The 16205-nt window shown below is 41.5% G+C and overlaps 1 protein-coding gene across 12 annotated transcripts in view; it reads left to right on the forward strand.

Annotated features, from left to right (window-relative positions):
• The window catches only part of ATP2B1 (ATPase plasma membrane Ca2+ transporting 1), a 432225-nt gene that overhangs the window by 312476 nt on the left and 103544 nt on the right, over window positions 1-16205 (forward strand). For all 12 annotated transcript variants that reach the window (XM_069228813.1, XM_069228808.1, XM_069228806.1 and 9 more), the window contains 2 exons: window positions 2009-2115; window positions 14061-14252. In XM_069228813.1, coding sequence (XP_069084914.1) covers window positions 2009-2115; window positions 14061-14252 — 299 coding nt within the window. The remainder of the gene's footprint in view (window positions 1-2008; window positions 2116-14060; window positions 14253-16205) is intronic.

Consider the following 16205-nt stretch of genomic DNA (forward strand, 5'->3'; position numbering starts at 1 on the left):
AATTCCTCCTGTGATCTCTTAAGAGCAATCTCTTGTGGGCCCTGATCCTTCTGTATGAATGAGGAGCCACTGTGTAGCCTCCAAACTCTGGGTCTGAATGGCTCACCATGAAGAGGTTATTTGATTCATTTTGCTGATGAATTCCTTCATCTTGATGAGTAAGCCAAGGATGAATTTGTGAGGCTGTAAAGCATAAACGTATATGTTCAAAAATTGATTAAATACTAATAATTGTACTTTTCACCAGTTGTTTCAAACTTGAATTTGAGCACGTTTGTCAAAGTTTACTTAACAGTCTCCATGATCAATATCTGCTCATTCTTTCTCCATTCACTTTTAGTTGTCTGCTGATCTTAAAGGTACAGCATATGCCTCCTAAAAGGGTTTAATTTGTATGAGTAATATTGTTTGTTTCCTACCGTAGGCAATTGTTTTCTATACATTTAAGATATGCTGGCTCTTTAAAAACCTGTTTCCTTAAGGTACAGATTCAGTGTAATGCAAGTTCATTCATGCATCCGTCATCTTCGCACTGATGTCTTTCTTTACATGCTTTGTTTTGGGCTTATACAGACCTCTTTGATCCTTTTACTGTCCATCATCTGCTACGCAAGACTCTGAACTAATAGCAGATCCTCTGTTATAGCATAATACATGTGAAATCAACAACAGACTGAATAAAAACAAGTATACCAGATGTTTTACAGTTATTGGTTTGGTTTCTAGGTACCATAATATATAAGGGATAAAATACCCCGCTGTACATTATAAGGAACTTCCTTTATAAGGTTATGGAACTCTGAGGTAATTTGAACTATCCTTACGTATGTTAGGGGGTGCTTTATCCAATATAATTCACGGTTACACCATTACCTTTCCCGCAGACCACTTAAAATCTTGTTGCGTAGCTCTTTTATATGAAAGAGTGGGCATGTTTTCGAAACATGAAGAATAAAAATAAAACCTCTAGTGCAGTGGTTTCCAACCTTTTGACTTCTCTGGACTCCCACTTTATCTGTACTGGAACCCGGGGACCCCCAATGAGTCATTACTGAAGGATAGGGACCTAATCTGTTAAAATTATAACATTTTCTAAGCAGTCGTGGGCCCCTTGAGGAGGCTTTGCGGACCAGCAGGGGTCCACGGACCACAGGTTTGGGAAACACTTCTAGTGCAAAATTAAACACATCAAAAACCTGTTAGATATTTGTTCCAAACCGATATTCGAAACCGTTCGGTACAGGTCAGTTTAAAAAAAGAAAAAGCTGCAGTAGCTTGGACTATGTGGAGACATGTAAAAGATTCTAGCTTTTCTCCAAAGAGTGCAACAAAAACACATTCTTTCTGTTATTAAACTATTAAAATAGAGCAGAAGAAATTTATATTATGTTCTGTTTCTGTTGGGTTAAACAGCTGCTTCACTAATGCTCTGTGACCTGGCCTGCCTTTCACCTAAGCTGCTGGCGCTGGCAGCAGACATTGTGACACCTGAACTCCATTATAATAACTTAAAATAGTTCTGACGACTTACATCTTCAAATGTGGTAATTGTTTTGAGGTGTATGTTTTGACGATGACCATAAATGGTCTTGTTTCTGAAAGCTAAATTGATTCTTTCTTTAAATATTAAAACTGGTAGGTTTTTACAGCATACTCGTGAACCCTTACCGAAGATGTTGCTAAACTGGTTGAACTAATGTAAATACTGCTGCCATGCAGTTAGAGGGGCTGAAATAACAAAGGGATGATGTAGACGGTGACAAGTTTTGTTTTGCTAGGCCCAATGTTTACCCTGTCCTTCACTGCTTTTTTTGTCCTGTGAAGAGGCATTCATATTTTTACAGGAACATCTTTCAATAGTTTTTGTTCTCAGTGCATCAAAATCAAATGCATCTGTCACATGGCTTTAAAATTGCTTTGTTTGTTGAAACTGTAAATCATCAAGTAGCGTTACATGTTTTAATACAGATACTATAATTTACACAATTTGCCTGTTTTTAAACCCTAGGAATAATTGACAGTACCGTCACAGATCAAAGGCAAGTGGTTGCAGTTACTGGTGATGGTACCAATGATGGACCAGCGCTTAAGAAGGCAGATGTTGGGTTCGCTATGGTAAGTAGTTCAATTACTACATTAAAGTGCGTATATAACCTCCATGGGTACAAGGAATCTAGAATTGATTCTGAAAAGTCCAGTCTTGTCAAAGTTCCTTATTTTTAGTTTGTGATATTTTGACTTAAAAGTGAGTGTGTGATACAAAAGCACTGTTAAATTCATACCTTAGCTATATATTGTTTCCACGTTGTTGATTGGTAAAATAATGCGCTAAATGTCAACTGTCTATCGTCCTGCTGTCCTTTGCTGGTAGCCTGTTAGGATTATTACGGCATGATGAATTTTCCACGAGCTAATGTTCAGAAAATGTTATAATAAAGAACGTTCTGCTCACGTATTCTAAACCTGGCTCACCTGGGACAGAAAATAGCCATATTTGTGCATTTATTGTTTGATTTACAAGCATTTCAAATATCTGATTTAGAAGGAATTAAAACATTTGAGATATGGCTGATGAGATGGTTGGCTTTAGGGGGTCTGTCCTGTCCATTCAAACACTCACATGTGTTATAGATTTACCTCATCAGAAACAAAGTAACCACAGCTGTGGGGTTTTCCGGAGTTCTGCGGCACAGCTGCTCCCTCAGGCAGACAAGGGCTGTTTTGCTACTAAACTAAATAGCAGTAACGAGAAAGGATAAGCACACACTCCAAAGCTACCATTCACCTCGGAATAAATCACTTTTGGCACAAAGTGCTAAAATTCATTGTGAAAAAGAGGTTTGAGCAGATGATCCAACTATGCTGACGGGCTCGGATGTACCTACAAGGAGTGGATGGCTTCTTCAACTGTCCAGAGCTCCTTCATTTATGCCTGAGGGATAAGCAGTCACCCTCTTCCATGTTATAATAGGATCAGTCCTAGGGAGCATCCATACTTTGATGTTTTGATGTGTTTCTAAGTAAAACTAGGTAGCACTCTGACTCCACTCCCTCCTCAGGATCTCATGAATTTGCACTTCCTTCATGGGTCAGTGACTCAGGCGTATTCCAGAATACTGTTATAAAGCACAGAAATCAGGATCTGCTGAGAGATGCCTGTATTTCGTCTTGTGTTTGAGAGATTTTATTGATAGGTGAATATCTGTTCCTTGGGGGGGCTCCATGGGAAGCTGCCATTGTTTTTTTAGATGAGGGGCAAAACTCTTGATAGGCTAACAGTTGTTTTTCTCATTCAAAGTGGTACCTCCCCGTCCTGATCAGAATTTCCTTGGAATAATTTGTTTTTGGACACAGCTAATACCCCAAATTACATATCCCATTTGGAATATCCTGTTGTATGCTTAGACAAGTACATTTCAGAATCACGAGTGAGGAGTGTAATCTGTGATTCAGTACTGGTCTTAGCAACAATATTCTCTTGCACATTGGTTTTGCTTATAAACTCATGTAAAGGATGTCAGGGATAATAAAAGGATTCACAGAGGCAAGGAGAAGACTTCAAGCTGGGTAGAATAACAGGAGGAAAATGTAGCGTTGGGGTTTCGGGAGAATGAGAAGGAACGGAAGCAGAGTCAGGTTGAGTATGCATAACATTATAGTGCCAAGCTAGAGGATGAAGAGCATGATGATTATGTTGATGGAGATTGTTCAGAAGGGGGTCAATATTAGAAAGATAGTGACAAAAATAACTTGTAATTATTTTAAAATTTAATTCTTAATTGTGCAATGCGTAAAGTAGCTGACGTCACTTCTTAACAATACCTGGGAAATACAAGTAATTTGCTAAAACACGCTATAAAGAAAATACAACAACCGTATGAAAACGCCTTCCATAATGAACTGTTATGACCCTTTTTTTAAAAAGCTATTCAAAACAGTAAACCAGAAGAGTTTGAATAGGTCTTGTGGATTTCATGATCTTGATCAGTAGCAGTAAATCAATAATACAAAGTATAATAGGTTTTAACTCTGGAAATCTGGCCAAACCAAAACCTTGCTACTTGTAGAAGGATGCCCCCACTGACTTGGGGCTTGGCAGCCAGGTAAAAAAGTCAGTGTCTTTTAGGGAAGGCAGTTCATGTCAAATTAAATGTGGAATTTTAAAGGCATCCAGCACATGAATTTTGCAATGAGACTGTTGTACTTAAATGTTTTTTAGCTTCTGATATGACAAGCAAACAAATGTAATATGACCATCAGAGGTAAAAGAGGGTGACTCACAAAGCCATTATGTCCTTCAGTATGAGGCAGATCACATGAATGAACAGTCCTCAATTCACAATGAAGAAGAAAAGATTTGACTACCATTAAAGGTTTTTTTTTTTTTTATTGTACTGCGTGTGCCTTTTAGGAGCTGGTGTTTTCCGTTGGGAATCAGGCTAGAAATTAAGCCAAACGATTGAATTCATTAAATGAGTTGCATAATTATTAGTATCTGTTGCACCAAATGAGAAATGTATAAACCCAGTTTTAGATGCAATTTTAGAATTGTTTCACCTGTGTCCCTCCTACCTCCTCCTGGGAACCCCAGGGGATACATGTAATTATTCATCACTAGCAGGGCTCTCTCTCTGATGTAACTCAACCAACACTGATAGAAGAGAGAGTGAAGAGAAGCTCATCCAGCATGTGGTCATGAAAGTAAAATAATAAAGTAAAATAATAAAGATGTTTTTATAGATTGCAAAAACACATCTATTGCTAGGGAAAATTCATGGCAGACATAAGATAGTTTACCACTTTACTTGGAAAAATAAGTACTTAGTGACACAGATCAAAAAGCATTTGAAACGTTCCCAACAGGAAAACTTTATATAATCTGATCAGCTTAGGATTCAGGATTCATTGGAAAACTATTTGGGCACTGTTGTGTTATTGGTTGCAGATCAATGAGTTTCACTCAAAATAAAGTTATGAGTACGACAGGAACATGTCCGAGCATTCCTGCTGTAGTATATTATTAAATACAACTTGGTAACCAGAACCAAGGTCCAGGTACATAGGATCAGGCAAGAGTGAGGAATGGAAGAGAAATGACTATCACTTGAATCTTAAAGGTTAGAGGTATGGTTCAGTCAGCGTATTGGGCTACATCCTACATCAGGTTGTGAAAGCATGGAACCTTTAGGACTCTCCAGAAGTAGGGGAAGTAGATGTTGATATACTAAGGGTAAAGGGTGAATTATGAACAGTGCTGGCTCTCTATTTAATATGCATGAAAGTCTCTCTTCAGCTACTCTGTGACCTGATTTTTTTTCTGGTCTTTGCTTATCTAGGCCTTCTGGGTGTGGGAATCTGGTTTCTCTGGTGGTATTGGTTCCTTGAGGGGGGTCCTACACACACATTCCCCCACCAGCTGGACCTTGTTGAGATGTTTATTTCAGGATATTTGCTCTCCATTTAGGCCTAGTTAGCTCCTCATGTTGCAGCACGCAGGTCAGATCCTCTTACCTTCTTTTCACAGGAAATAACAACAAGCCTTCATACAAGAGTGCTGAATTTGTCTTTCATCCCAGGTAGAACTGAAGCGCAGCAGAGATTCAGTTCCTGTTGTGCTTTTACCCTGAATTGGTGCACAGAGCCCTCTAAAAGGCCAAACAATTTCAGACTACACACTTAAAGGGAGTGGCAATAGTTTCCCACTTTTGTGATCAAATGAGGCTTTACTTCTCAAAATTAAATTATTTTGCCAAATCCTAAATTGCTTCTTTCTTTTTGACGTTCTGCTTTGCATGTTTCAAAGACCAATTTCAAGTGGTCACGATGTAGCTTTTCCTCAAGCAGAAACCACTATTGTTAAGCCTCAGTCATCACCAAAGGTTTATAGGCATGGGGTAGTTTTCACTCTAGCAGAATGAAAGGTATTCTGAACAAATGGAATGTAGGAAGTGGGTTCCGCCCATTTAATCAGTAATGGATTTCTCACTTTGACTACCCAGTTTTGGACTCAGAACGAGCCTTGCCCACTGAGTCTCATTCACAGAAAACTCAGTGGAAATGGACTGAGAGTGATAACTGCCAGTGTCCGCCTTTAAAGATAAGGCAGCTGCTGAACAGCTATGGTAAGATATTCTGACTGGGTACATGAAAACATGTGAGCGCACGTCTAGCACACCACGGTATCTGTAATCTGCTGCAGAAGAGACCATTCAGTTTTGGTGCTGACGTGGTGTAGGCCTTCCAATGTGAGTTGGCATTCATGGTGTAGGTCTGTAGTGCTTTACTGAAAAGGCTGTGTGCTCACTGCATTATACCGTGTTGGCAAAATCAGTGTACTGCACAGTTTCACAGTACTTAGGCCTTGAAATACCAGTCAGGTATGAACCTTCCTGCTTGCCCCAGTTTTTGAGAAGGGAAGAGGTGGGCAGTAAAATCTGCATGTGCTAAATAACACTTTACACAGTTCCTGGAATGAGCTAACCACAAAAACAAGGGAGGAAGGGCAGTCCTCTGGAGCAAAACAGACAGGTATTCCCTTTGAAAATGTGGTAGAAAGGGATCAGGCAGCTGTGTCCTGTAGGAGTGTGGATTTCCCAAGGAGAGTAGCCTGTGACTGTGCTGCTGACGCACAGGGGCAATGCAAGATGGCCGCGACATGGAGCCTGGGAAGTGCAGCAAGCAGAGTGTTCTGCTTGTTGGCTGTGGAAGATACCCCCAATGAAGAGGGAGCATTAAAAGCCCTGACAGAGAGGACAGGTCTTTTGGAGTGAGCCTTAAAAATCAAGATGCCCAACAATAAGCAAATATAGTCATCAGGAGGCCTTGAGAGCATGCTCCTGATATCTAGAACTGGTGCCCAGGAGCAAAACATGAAAATTAGGTATATTGATCCTATAGGCCCAGATATGCCAGAGGAAGGGGATGTCCAGGCAGAGAATAGAGGATGTAGTGCTCTGTTACAATTTATTGTCTAGTCCCTCAAAGGTAGGGCCAAGCCCACAAAGGTCCATGCAACCTCCTTTGTGTATTTTGAATGCAGATGGAGCTATACATGGTACCCATTCCCAAGAATCCACCTTTGGTCCTGAGACCCCATCCCCCAGGGCCTGACACATTAAGGTTTGTCACAGGGACTCCTCGAGACCTAAGAAGAGTGCCTCCAGGAGGCTCCCAGGACAAACCGGAGCCCCGGGAGTGCAATGGGAGTTTCTTCCATCCCCCCCAAAGGGTGGCGTGTGCAGCAGTCAGTGGGGTCCACTCTGAACATGTATGGAAGAGAACAAAACCAGGGGAACCAGCAGGGGCTACAGAGTCGTTGAGGCCCTCAACCTTGGCAGCACTAGGTGTGCAAGCCCACTCAGGCACCGGGTTTGCTTGGGCACCAAGTTTTAAACAAAAGATGGCTCTGGCGTAAGTGTTCATAGATGTAAAGGCAAGAGGCCACGGATGTAAAAACAAAGTAGTGTGAGGCCGCTGATTTAACATTCAGACCTCGGCCAATGGAGCCCACCCCACGCCCCAATATGCCCTCAGGAAGATCTCCAAAACGTGCATATCGGCTCCTTTGGTGCACCACCAACTGATTTGGAAAGTGGTTTGGGGTCTGCAGGCAGTGCAACAGCCTCCCAGGAGATTCCCTCAAAAGTTGCCATAATTCTTCTAAATGGGTTGCTTTTTCCCTCAGCTGGATTTGGCACCACTTGGCAAGTCCTGGACTGTCAGCAAGAAGCCTTGATGTCCCTGAGACTTCTAACAAGCCCTTGGAGAACCTTGGAAAGCAGGATGTAGAAAGCAAAGTCCAGTCCTTTAATTCCCAAGACAGAAACAGCAAGCAGCAGGCCAGCACAGCAATGCAACCATCAGAGTGGCAGTCCCTCCTACTTCATCAAGCTCTTCTTTCTGACAGAATGTCCTCGGTCCAAAAGGGTTGGGTAGTTGTGGTCTCAGAGGCCCAATACTTAAACTCATTTCTGCCTTGGAAGTAGGCAGGGTTCAAAAGAATGTCTTTATAGTGCACAAGACTCTGCCTTTCCTGCCCTGGCCCTAGACACACTCCAGGGGTTGGAGACTGCATTGTGTAAGGACAGGCACAGCCCTGTTCAGGTTCAAGTGTCAGCTTCTTCCACCACTCTAGCCCAGGAAGACCCATCAGGATATGCAGGACACACCTCAGCTCCCGTTGTGTGACTGTCTAGAGTGAATTCACAAACATCCCAACTGTCATCCTGACCCAGATGTGTATTACACAACCAGGCAGAGGCACACGATGGTTAAGCAAGAAAATGCCCACTTTGTAAAAGTGGCATTTTCAAACTTACAATTTAAAAACCAACTTAACCAAAAGATGTGTTTTTAAATTGTAAGTTCAGAGACCCCAAACTCCACATCTCTATCTGCTCCCGTTGGAAAATTACACTTAAAAGATATTTCAAGGCAATCCCCATGTTAACCTATGGGAGAGATAGGCCTTGCACTAGTGAAAACCAAATTTAGCAGTATTTCACTCTCAGGGCATGTAAAACACACCTGTACATGTCCTACCTTTTAAATACACTGCACCCTGCCCATCAGGCTTCATTGGGCCTAACTTAGGGGTGACTTACATGCAGTAAAAGGGAAGGATTGGGCCTGGCAAGTGGGTGCACTTGCCAGGTCGACCTGGCAGTTTAAAACTGCACACATAGACACTGCATTGTCAGGTTTGAGCCATGTTTACAGGGGCTACTCCTGAGGGTGACACAATCAGTGCTGCAGGCCCACTAGTAGCATTTGATTTACAGGCCCTGGGCACACATGGAGCACCATACTAGGGACTTACTAGTGAATCAGACATGCCAATCATGGATAGACCAATTACCAATGCCATTTTAGACAGAGAACAGTTGCACTTTAGCACTGGTCAGCAGTGGTAAAGTGCCCAGAGTCCTAAAAGCCAGCAAAAACAAAGTTTGTCACGGGATCGAAACAGGTCGTCAGAAGCCAAAAAGATATGGGAAACAATGCAAAGAGCTGACAGGTCTAACATGGATCTACAAGGTCCCTCTCCCCCAAACTCATCCGTACCCATGGCCTCAACATCTTGTACACTGACAACACAGATCATCCTCTCCCTTCTGATGAAAATCCCAGCACCTTAACAAGGTTCAAAAACTTCATGTCTGAAGTAGCCCTCTGGGTGAAGTCCTATTGCCTGAAGCTCAACTCTAACAAGATGAAGGTGGTACTCTTTGAAAAAGGCACCTCCCTCTGGTCCACTGCCTTGTGAACTAGGACCCAGACCCACCTCAATCCAGTCAAACCAAGCTAGGAACTTAGGGATTGTGATCAACAACCATATCTCAATATCCAACAATGTTTACTTGATTGCCTCCTCAAGTTTCCACACACTCAAACTCTTCAGGAAAAAATTCAGATGGCTTCAACTCAAAACCCGCCATACAATCACCCAAGTTCTCACTAGAAATTTAGATTACGAAAACTCACTTTAGGTGGGAATCTCCACTGAAGTCACCAAGAGGCTCTAGGTCATCCAGAATGCAGCAACCAAATTTACACTCCGATTCTCACCCAGCGCCCACATATGCACCAACTTCAAAGACCTCCACTGGCTTCCCATCCACAAACACCCTTTTCAAACTACTCACACACACAACACTGTACAATCTAGGACGTGTACCTGAACAGTCACATTAGCGTTCACACTCCTGCCAGACACCTTTGCTCTGCCAGTATTCTCCTTGCTCCTGTCCCTCGCAACCAGAGGCAGTGACCATGCCTTTTCGTACCTGGTTTGCAAAGCATGGAATGATCAAGCCTCACATTGGAGCCAGCACTCTAGGCCTAGAATTCCAAAATAGGGCAGTTTCCAGGTCTCTAAATGCCAGGATACCCACCAGAAGGATTTGCTCATTCTGTAAATAAACATAAACAGTAACCAGAAGTGGATGTTACTTTTACATGCATCGTTGAGCAATTCAAAGTGCATTAAACTTGCTATTTTAATAGTAATTTAGTTATACTTGTTAAGGGATCTGTTGCTTGAGACCAGTATATGAATATCACTAGTGAGTTTTGTGGACTTATTCTACATAAATGTTTGTTTAACACCCTACCCTCACTGTTTAGTCTTATAATCCTGGTCTTTGTTGTCAGCTGAGGACATGGCTTCAATGCTCATAGATTCCGTAGTGTACAGACTCACACATTCAAAAGGCACATGATGGTGAAGAATAAGAGAGCTTGTGGAATAGTGTAATGATTGATTGAATGAGTTTGAGCTGGACCTGGATAGTAATGTGAACGGAGGTATTCGTATGTCTAGGAACCCTACTTGCATTGTGTTGGAAATTTGTGGAAGTTTTGGTGGCAGGAATTTCACAGAAGTCAGTGTGGGTCAAGAAACATGCATGAAGGCAACGATGCCCCTGCAAATTGCTGTACGATCATGAGCGGTATGGACGTACTTAAGAGAAACACAAATTGCTGTACTATCTACTTACTAGTGTGTAAGTGTTTCTTCCAGAATTGACCTGTGCACACCCAATGAACCATTGACGTAATGATTTGGATGCTTGGATTGATCAACACAATGTCTTGAGATGACAGAGAAAACGTGGCACAGCTCTGTGTTATCATCTGCTTAAACGTGGCCTGTATGTAGATGCAGGTCATATGACCTCTTTCAACCGATGTAAGCTCATGCAAATAGACACTTGTGCAAGAAAAGGCACTCCTTGTCCCCTGCATAGTACCCCAGGGCTCCACCATATTTCTCCATCATCTTCAACCTCTATACTGAACCTGTCGGATCCATTCATGCAGACAGCAGCTTCAAGATCCATCAAAATGCAGCTGATATGCAACTTTTCGTAAAAAGTATCCTCTCTCAATGACCTACTTACAGAAATCATCCACTCTTGCATGCCCTCTTATTTCCTGAAGCTAAAAGCACCAAAAAACCTCCGATTAATGTCTTTTTTTTTTTTTATCTTAAACCTACCAGGCTTCATCTTCAGCTGGCAGACCATTCAAAATCTTGCATGCGTTCATCCTTGACACAGACCTCTCATTCAAACAGCACATTGCATGAGTGATCAAGATGAATTGATTCCAACTCTCCCTTTTGAAAAAAGAAAAGCTGCCCTGTTGAAAATAGAGAAATTGTTCTGGAAAATGACTTCAAATGAACTGTGCAATCTTTTGTCAGCTCCTTTCTGGGCGTTGGCGATGAAATCCGACCACACCACTCCGACATTAAAAGGCATACAGTGGTTCTCCTTTCCGGCGTGGATCATCCAAGCCAAGCTATATTGCTTATAAAGCCGTCACCAGGAAGACCCCAGCTTGCGTGTTAAAGAAACTGGCCACGTCAGGGGGGTTGGAAACCACCAGACCAGGAGCCTGGCCACAAAAAAGTGTGAGAAGAGAAATAACAGAAGGCAAGCATTCCCGTTCATGCCCTCACAAGCTTTAACAGCATCCCTATTGGCATCATGTCAGCATCACCCTTCCTACAATACAGATGCCTTGCTTCAAAGAGAGATACCCCTGACTTCCCCCAATAACTGCATCTTCCCTGACCTCCAATCAGCTCTCTATTGCTCTCAAGTTTCATGCTTTCATGCTCTACAAATAGCATATCTTACGTACAGACATGTAAACCGAGCCATGTATGCCAGGTAGCTGCCATAACAAATGCCACTCTTGAGTGCTTCCACGCAAACTGTTTTTGTCTTTACCAGTGCCAGTCAACCACAGTAAAAACAGATGAAGATTCGGCTTGTGAGAAAGCTATGACTGTATTTTAAGCATAATGCTTGCATATCATTTTGGGCAACAAATCCACAAGTCAGCAATTCTACACACCAGCTAGTCTCTTCTTGTACATTATATGCAATAACTCGCCAGGAATGACACGGGTGACATATAAAAAGGGCCCGAACTCCTCCAGAGTGGTCTCCTGTTAAGTCTCCAAAAGTCACTGGTGTTTTGTTTTTTGTTTTTTAAAAGTTTTAATTGTATTACAGATAGCTCGTGGTGTCTTGCAAGATTTTTAATTGTTTTCCATCTGTGGTCCTGTTTAAAGGAATGCTTTTTTGTTTTGACGTTATTTTGGAACCTCGTAAAGCTTTGGAATTTTCTGAAAGCACAATTGTTTACTAGCAGCTCAGATAATTAGTTTCTTAGGTCAGCAGACCTCTATAGCACATAGACACAATGTTTGTAGTTTTTATATAAAAATCTGACCATACTAACTCTAAACGACAATTTATGTTGTGAAAATCCTTTCTTAACCCCTTAGGTGCTGGAGCTTTTCTACCCATGTGCTGATCCCTTTTTTGATGTCTAGGGCACTTTGCACTTAGACTTTCATAACTATTTTCCCCAAGAGGTATGCAGGCGCATATTGGGGATTCTAAAGTGCACCCAGGATTTATGGCTTCCCCTGGAAGGGGACCGAAAAAATATCCAAAAGAAAGCAATATGATAGTTTTGGTTGGTTTTACTTGTGCAAGTAAGTGTCTTATCGGCGAAAAATTTCTGTTTTAAGATCACTATCTAACAAGCTTTCAGGAATTAAGAACAGCTGTAAAAGAAAAACTATTTTTGTAACCACAGTTTGTGCATCTTTCAAACTGGTATTTTATTTTTCCTGTTTTGTAATTCCGTCTACTTGCAGTTGTGGTGGAAAGCGGCGTGAACATAAATGAAACCTGAAAGCTATACATTCATGAAATCTAGACAAAACAGTGAATTTAGCAAAGGCCATTTGTATAGATTTCTCATGGTTTTCTGAAAGAACTCACCACTGATAATAAAAAAAAAAAAAAAAAATGAGTAACATGAAAAAATGATTTAAAAAAAATGAAATTGGTGAGTGTTGTCATCTGTAAGTTTTTTGCTCCGATGGGCAGTTCACGAAAGTAAAATAATGTTATGTCCTTAAGACCCTTCTGTTTGCAGGGATTTGTAGTGGTTGTTGGTTGCCCAAAATACAAGACATCCAGGGTTGTCAACTGATCTGCAACTTGTAATGATTTCTTGTTGTGTAGAGACCATTCAGAAATTAATTTGGTAAAAACTAATGGATGAAAAATAGGTATGTAAGAAACGAGGAAGCTAGTGGGGAGAATGTGTGAACTTTTGAATTTGGAGTTACCCATACTACCATATGATTCAGAGTGCATTTTGCAACGTGTGTTGCGTTCATTATTACAAACTGGTTTGCCTTGGAAGCCTAAAATGGAGAGAAATCCAATTGGTGATGATAAAGTTCTACTATTCTGTGTTGTTACTGTCTGATAAAAACAGTTCTCCGCTTGTTTCTGTGAGCTTTATCGCCTTCAACAGGAAAGTCTTTGAAACTCAACATGAAGACATTCATTTTTTGACATGGAAACTCTTTGGTGATGTGGGTAGCTGCATAATTTTGGCCTGCCTGTCTGGGGTTCTGTGACTTGCACGGATCGCACTAAGTTTTCTTACCCACAAATCCTTGCAAACCTCAAAGTCGAGCTAAAATCATGCATTTTCCTCACATTTCTGTTAAGGAAAGTTCTGGAATCTGAGGGGGAAGTTTCCCTGGACGTAGGGCATTGTTCCCTTTCCAACCCTGCTTCTCCTCTGTGGATTGATGTTCAGGGCGCAGGCGGCAGACATATGCCCCCAGCACAAATCAAAAGTAAAAGCAGACCCCCACCATTGGCGGGGTCGTCTTGCACTTTAGTTTTGCTCTGACTTTGGTGAACTATGCAGGCCATTTGTATCAGCAAATGCTCTGGGCACGAGGCAAGCTCTTCTTTTGTATGCCGACTTTGTTTGAAGGAATGAAAATATTTCTGGTAGTCTCACTAGAAACATTTCCACATGTCAAAGGGTCGGCCACCTCACTAAAGCAGCGAGGTGTTGGGCTTATTGTTTTGCTTGAACTTGCTATTTTGGTAATTAAACAGTAAATAGTCAGACCTGGTGAAAAAAAGTATTCCAGGTTTTGTTTAATCAAAAATATTTTTTATTGGTTACTATTCTGCCTATGACAGACATTTCTGTTTTTTTTATAGGGCATTGCTGGCACTGATGTCGCGAAAGAAGCCTCTGATATCATTCTTACTGATGACAACTTCTCAAGCATTGTTAAAGCGGTTATGTGGGGACGAAATGTATATGATAGTATTTCCAAGTTTCTTCAGTTCCAGCTCACCGTCAATGTAGTTGCAGTTATTGTTGCTTTCACTGGAGCATGCATTACTCAAGTAAGTACTGGTTTATTCATTTTCTGTATTTTCATTTCCCTTAATAACTTCTACATCTAACAGTTGCATATTTTGTAATGCAATTTGTTTTGTTGTTTAAGGTTCTTTCCTAGGCCCTTCTGCTTGTGTGGCTCCAAAACAATCCTCTGGTCCATCCTCTGATTGCCTACAAGTCAGTAGTTGCCTCTGTTCATCACTAGATGTCCCTGCCACCCCTTATTCTGAACACATCTAAACTATATATGGTCTCTGTTCCAACCAACAAATAACTAAGAAACATGCCCTCTTTCATCCTTTGTTTCCTGTTTCCCTTTCTCTGTCCCCCGTGTCAGAAACCTGGGGTCTACCTAGACATTTACTTGTCATTCCACTTTCAACATCTCATGTACATTTTCTGCTGATGTCACAGTCCACACCCAGAAAGAACTTAAGTTTTTCCCAAACTGAACTACTGTGACAACTTCCTCATTAGCTTCCTACGCTATTCTTGCCCACATCAGGGAATGGCTTCTGCCACGCCAGCTGCATAATTTCTTCAGAAAATTTTCAAGATAGACAACAGTATCCAAGTTTCCTGTGTATAAATTCTTAATTATACTATTTGAGCTGATCTAATGCCTGCGGTGTCCGTCCTTATTCACCTCAAATCTCATCGAGATGATATCACCTGCAAGCCAACACCTTTTAAATTCAGAATTCCGGTCTATTTCCATACTGGCTCACACAGATTAAATATCTTTCCCTAAAAATGTGTTAATAGTAACATGTGTTGTTAACTGTCCTCAGAAACAACATAAGTGTGACTGAAGTGTTATATCAAAACAAGTTATTTATTTCAGGCATCGGGAATGCATTTCACAGCAGGGAATCTAAAAAGTCAATTATTTGTTATTTTTCTGGATAGAAGAGAACTGCCTACAAATGCTATTGATGGAACTTACTCTGGTGGTAGCGGTTGTAATTGCTTGTAACATCTCTTGGTTATGCACAAACTTCAAAATGTGCACTTCCCAAAAACAGCAGTCACGGACAGCACTTGTGCACTAGATAAATGGCTGGCGTGGCGTGGAGTGGAACAGGACTTAAATTTTGAAAATAGTCAGGTGGTCATGTTCCTCTGCATAAAACGGTCTTTTGATTTGATTATAATCCTTCCTGGAAGGCAGGGCCTCCAAACCACCTTTTGTAGCACTTAGCTTTCATGTTATAGCACACTGTGCCTTAACAGAACTGCCTTGTTATGCAAGGATCCAAAGTTCTGCTTTCTTGTCACACTGCAGGAATATCTTTGAACACAACCTTTCTACAATTCATTTACATTTTTATTTTATTATTTCTGGAAGCACCCCAGACACAGCTCCCCAACCCCTGGAGAAATGTTGTCACACACCTCCATTGAAAAAGGGTATATGTCTCTTACCTTTGAGTTTGGCTTTTTGAGACTCAGAATGTTAGCAGATGACTAAAATAAAGATATCACTTTTTAAAGATTTAGATGAGTCTCAATCCTTAAGAATCAGTGGTTGTATCCTTTTAACACATCTAGGATGCATCAGAAATAATGGTGCAGAGGAGAAGATGCGTCAAAGTAAAGCGATGTGTTGATTTCCCCTTCCCCAGGGCATCTAAGTCGATGCGTCGTTTCTTTCCACACTGCAATGGTTTCCGAGAGTGCAGCCTTGGTTCCTCACTGTGATGTGGGGATATTTTGATGCCCAGAGATGATGCATGGAAAATCAAGAACGCTTTGAAAAGAGGCAACAGGTGCTGCGATGATCCAGCAGGTGACGCAGTAACTTTTGCAGGTGTTTCGTCGTTTATCCAATGCACTGGATTTTCTTCTCTGTGATAGCTGTGAGACCTCAGAACAGAAGGCAGGCACAATCCAAGCCCTTGGAGAGCCCTTGTGGAGGAAGGCAGAGTCCTTCCAGCAGAGTCGGGGGTCAGCAGGCA

The sequence above is a fragment of the Pleurodeles waltl genome, chromosome 4_1 (assembly GCF_031143425.1).
Source record: "Pleurodeles waltl isolate 20211129_DDA chromosome 4_1, aPleWal1.hap1.20221129, whole genome shotgun sequence".
In the NCBI taxonomy this organism is placed as follows: Eukaryota; Metazoa; Chordata; class Amphibia; order Caudata; family Salamandridae; genus Pleurodeles; species Pleurodeles waltl.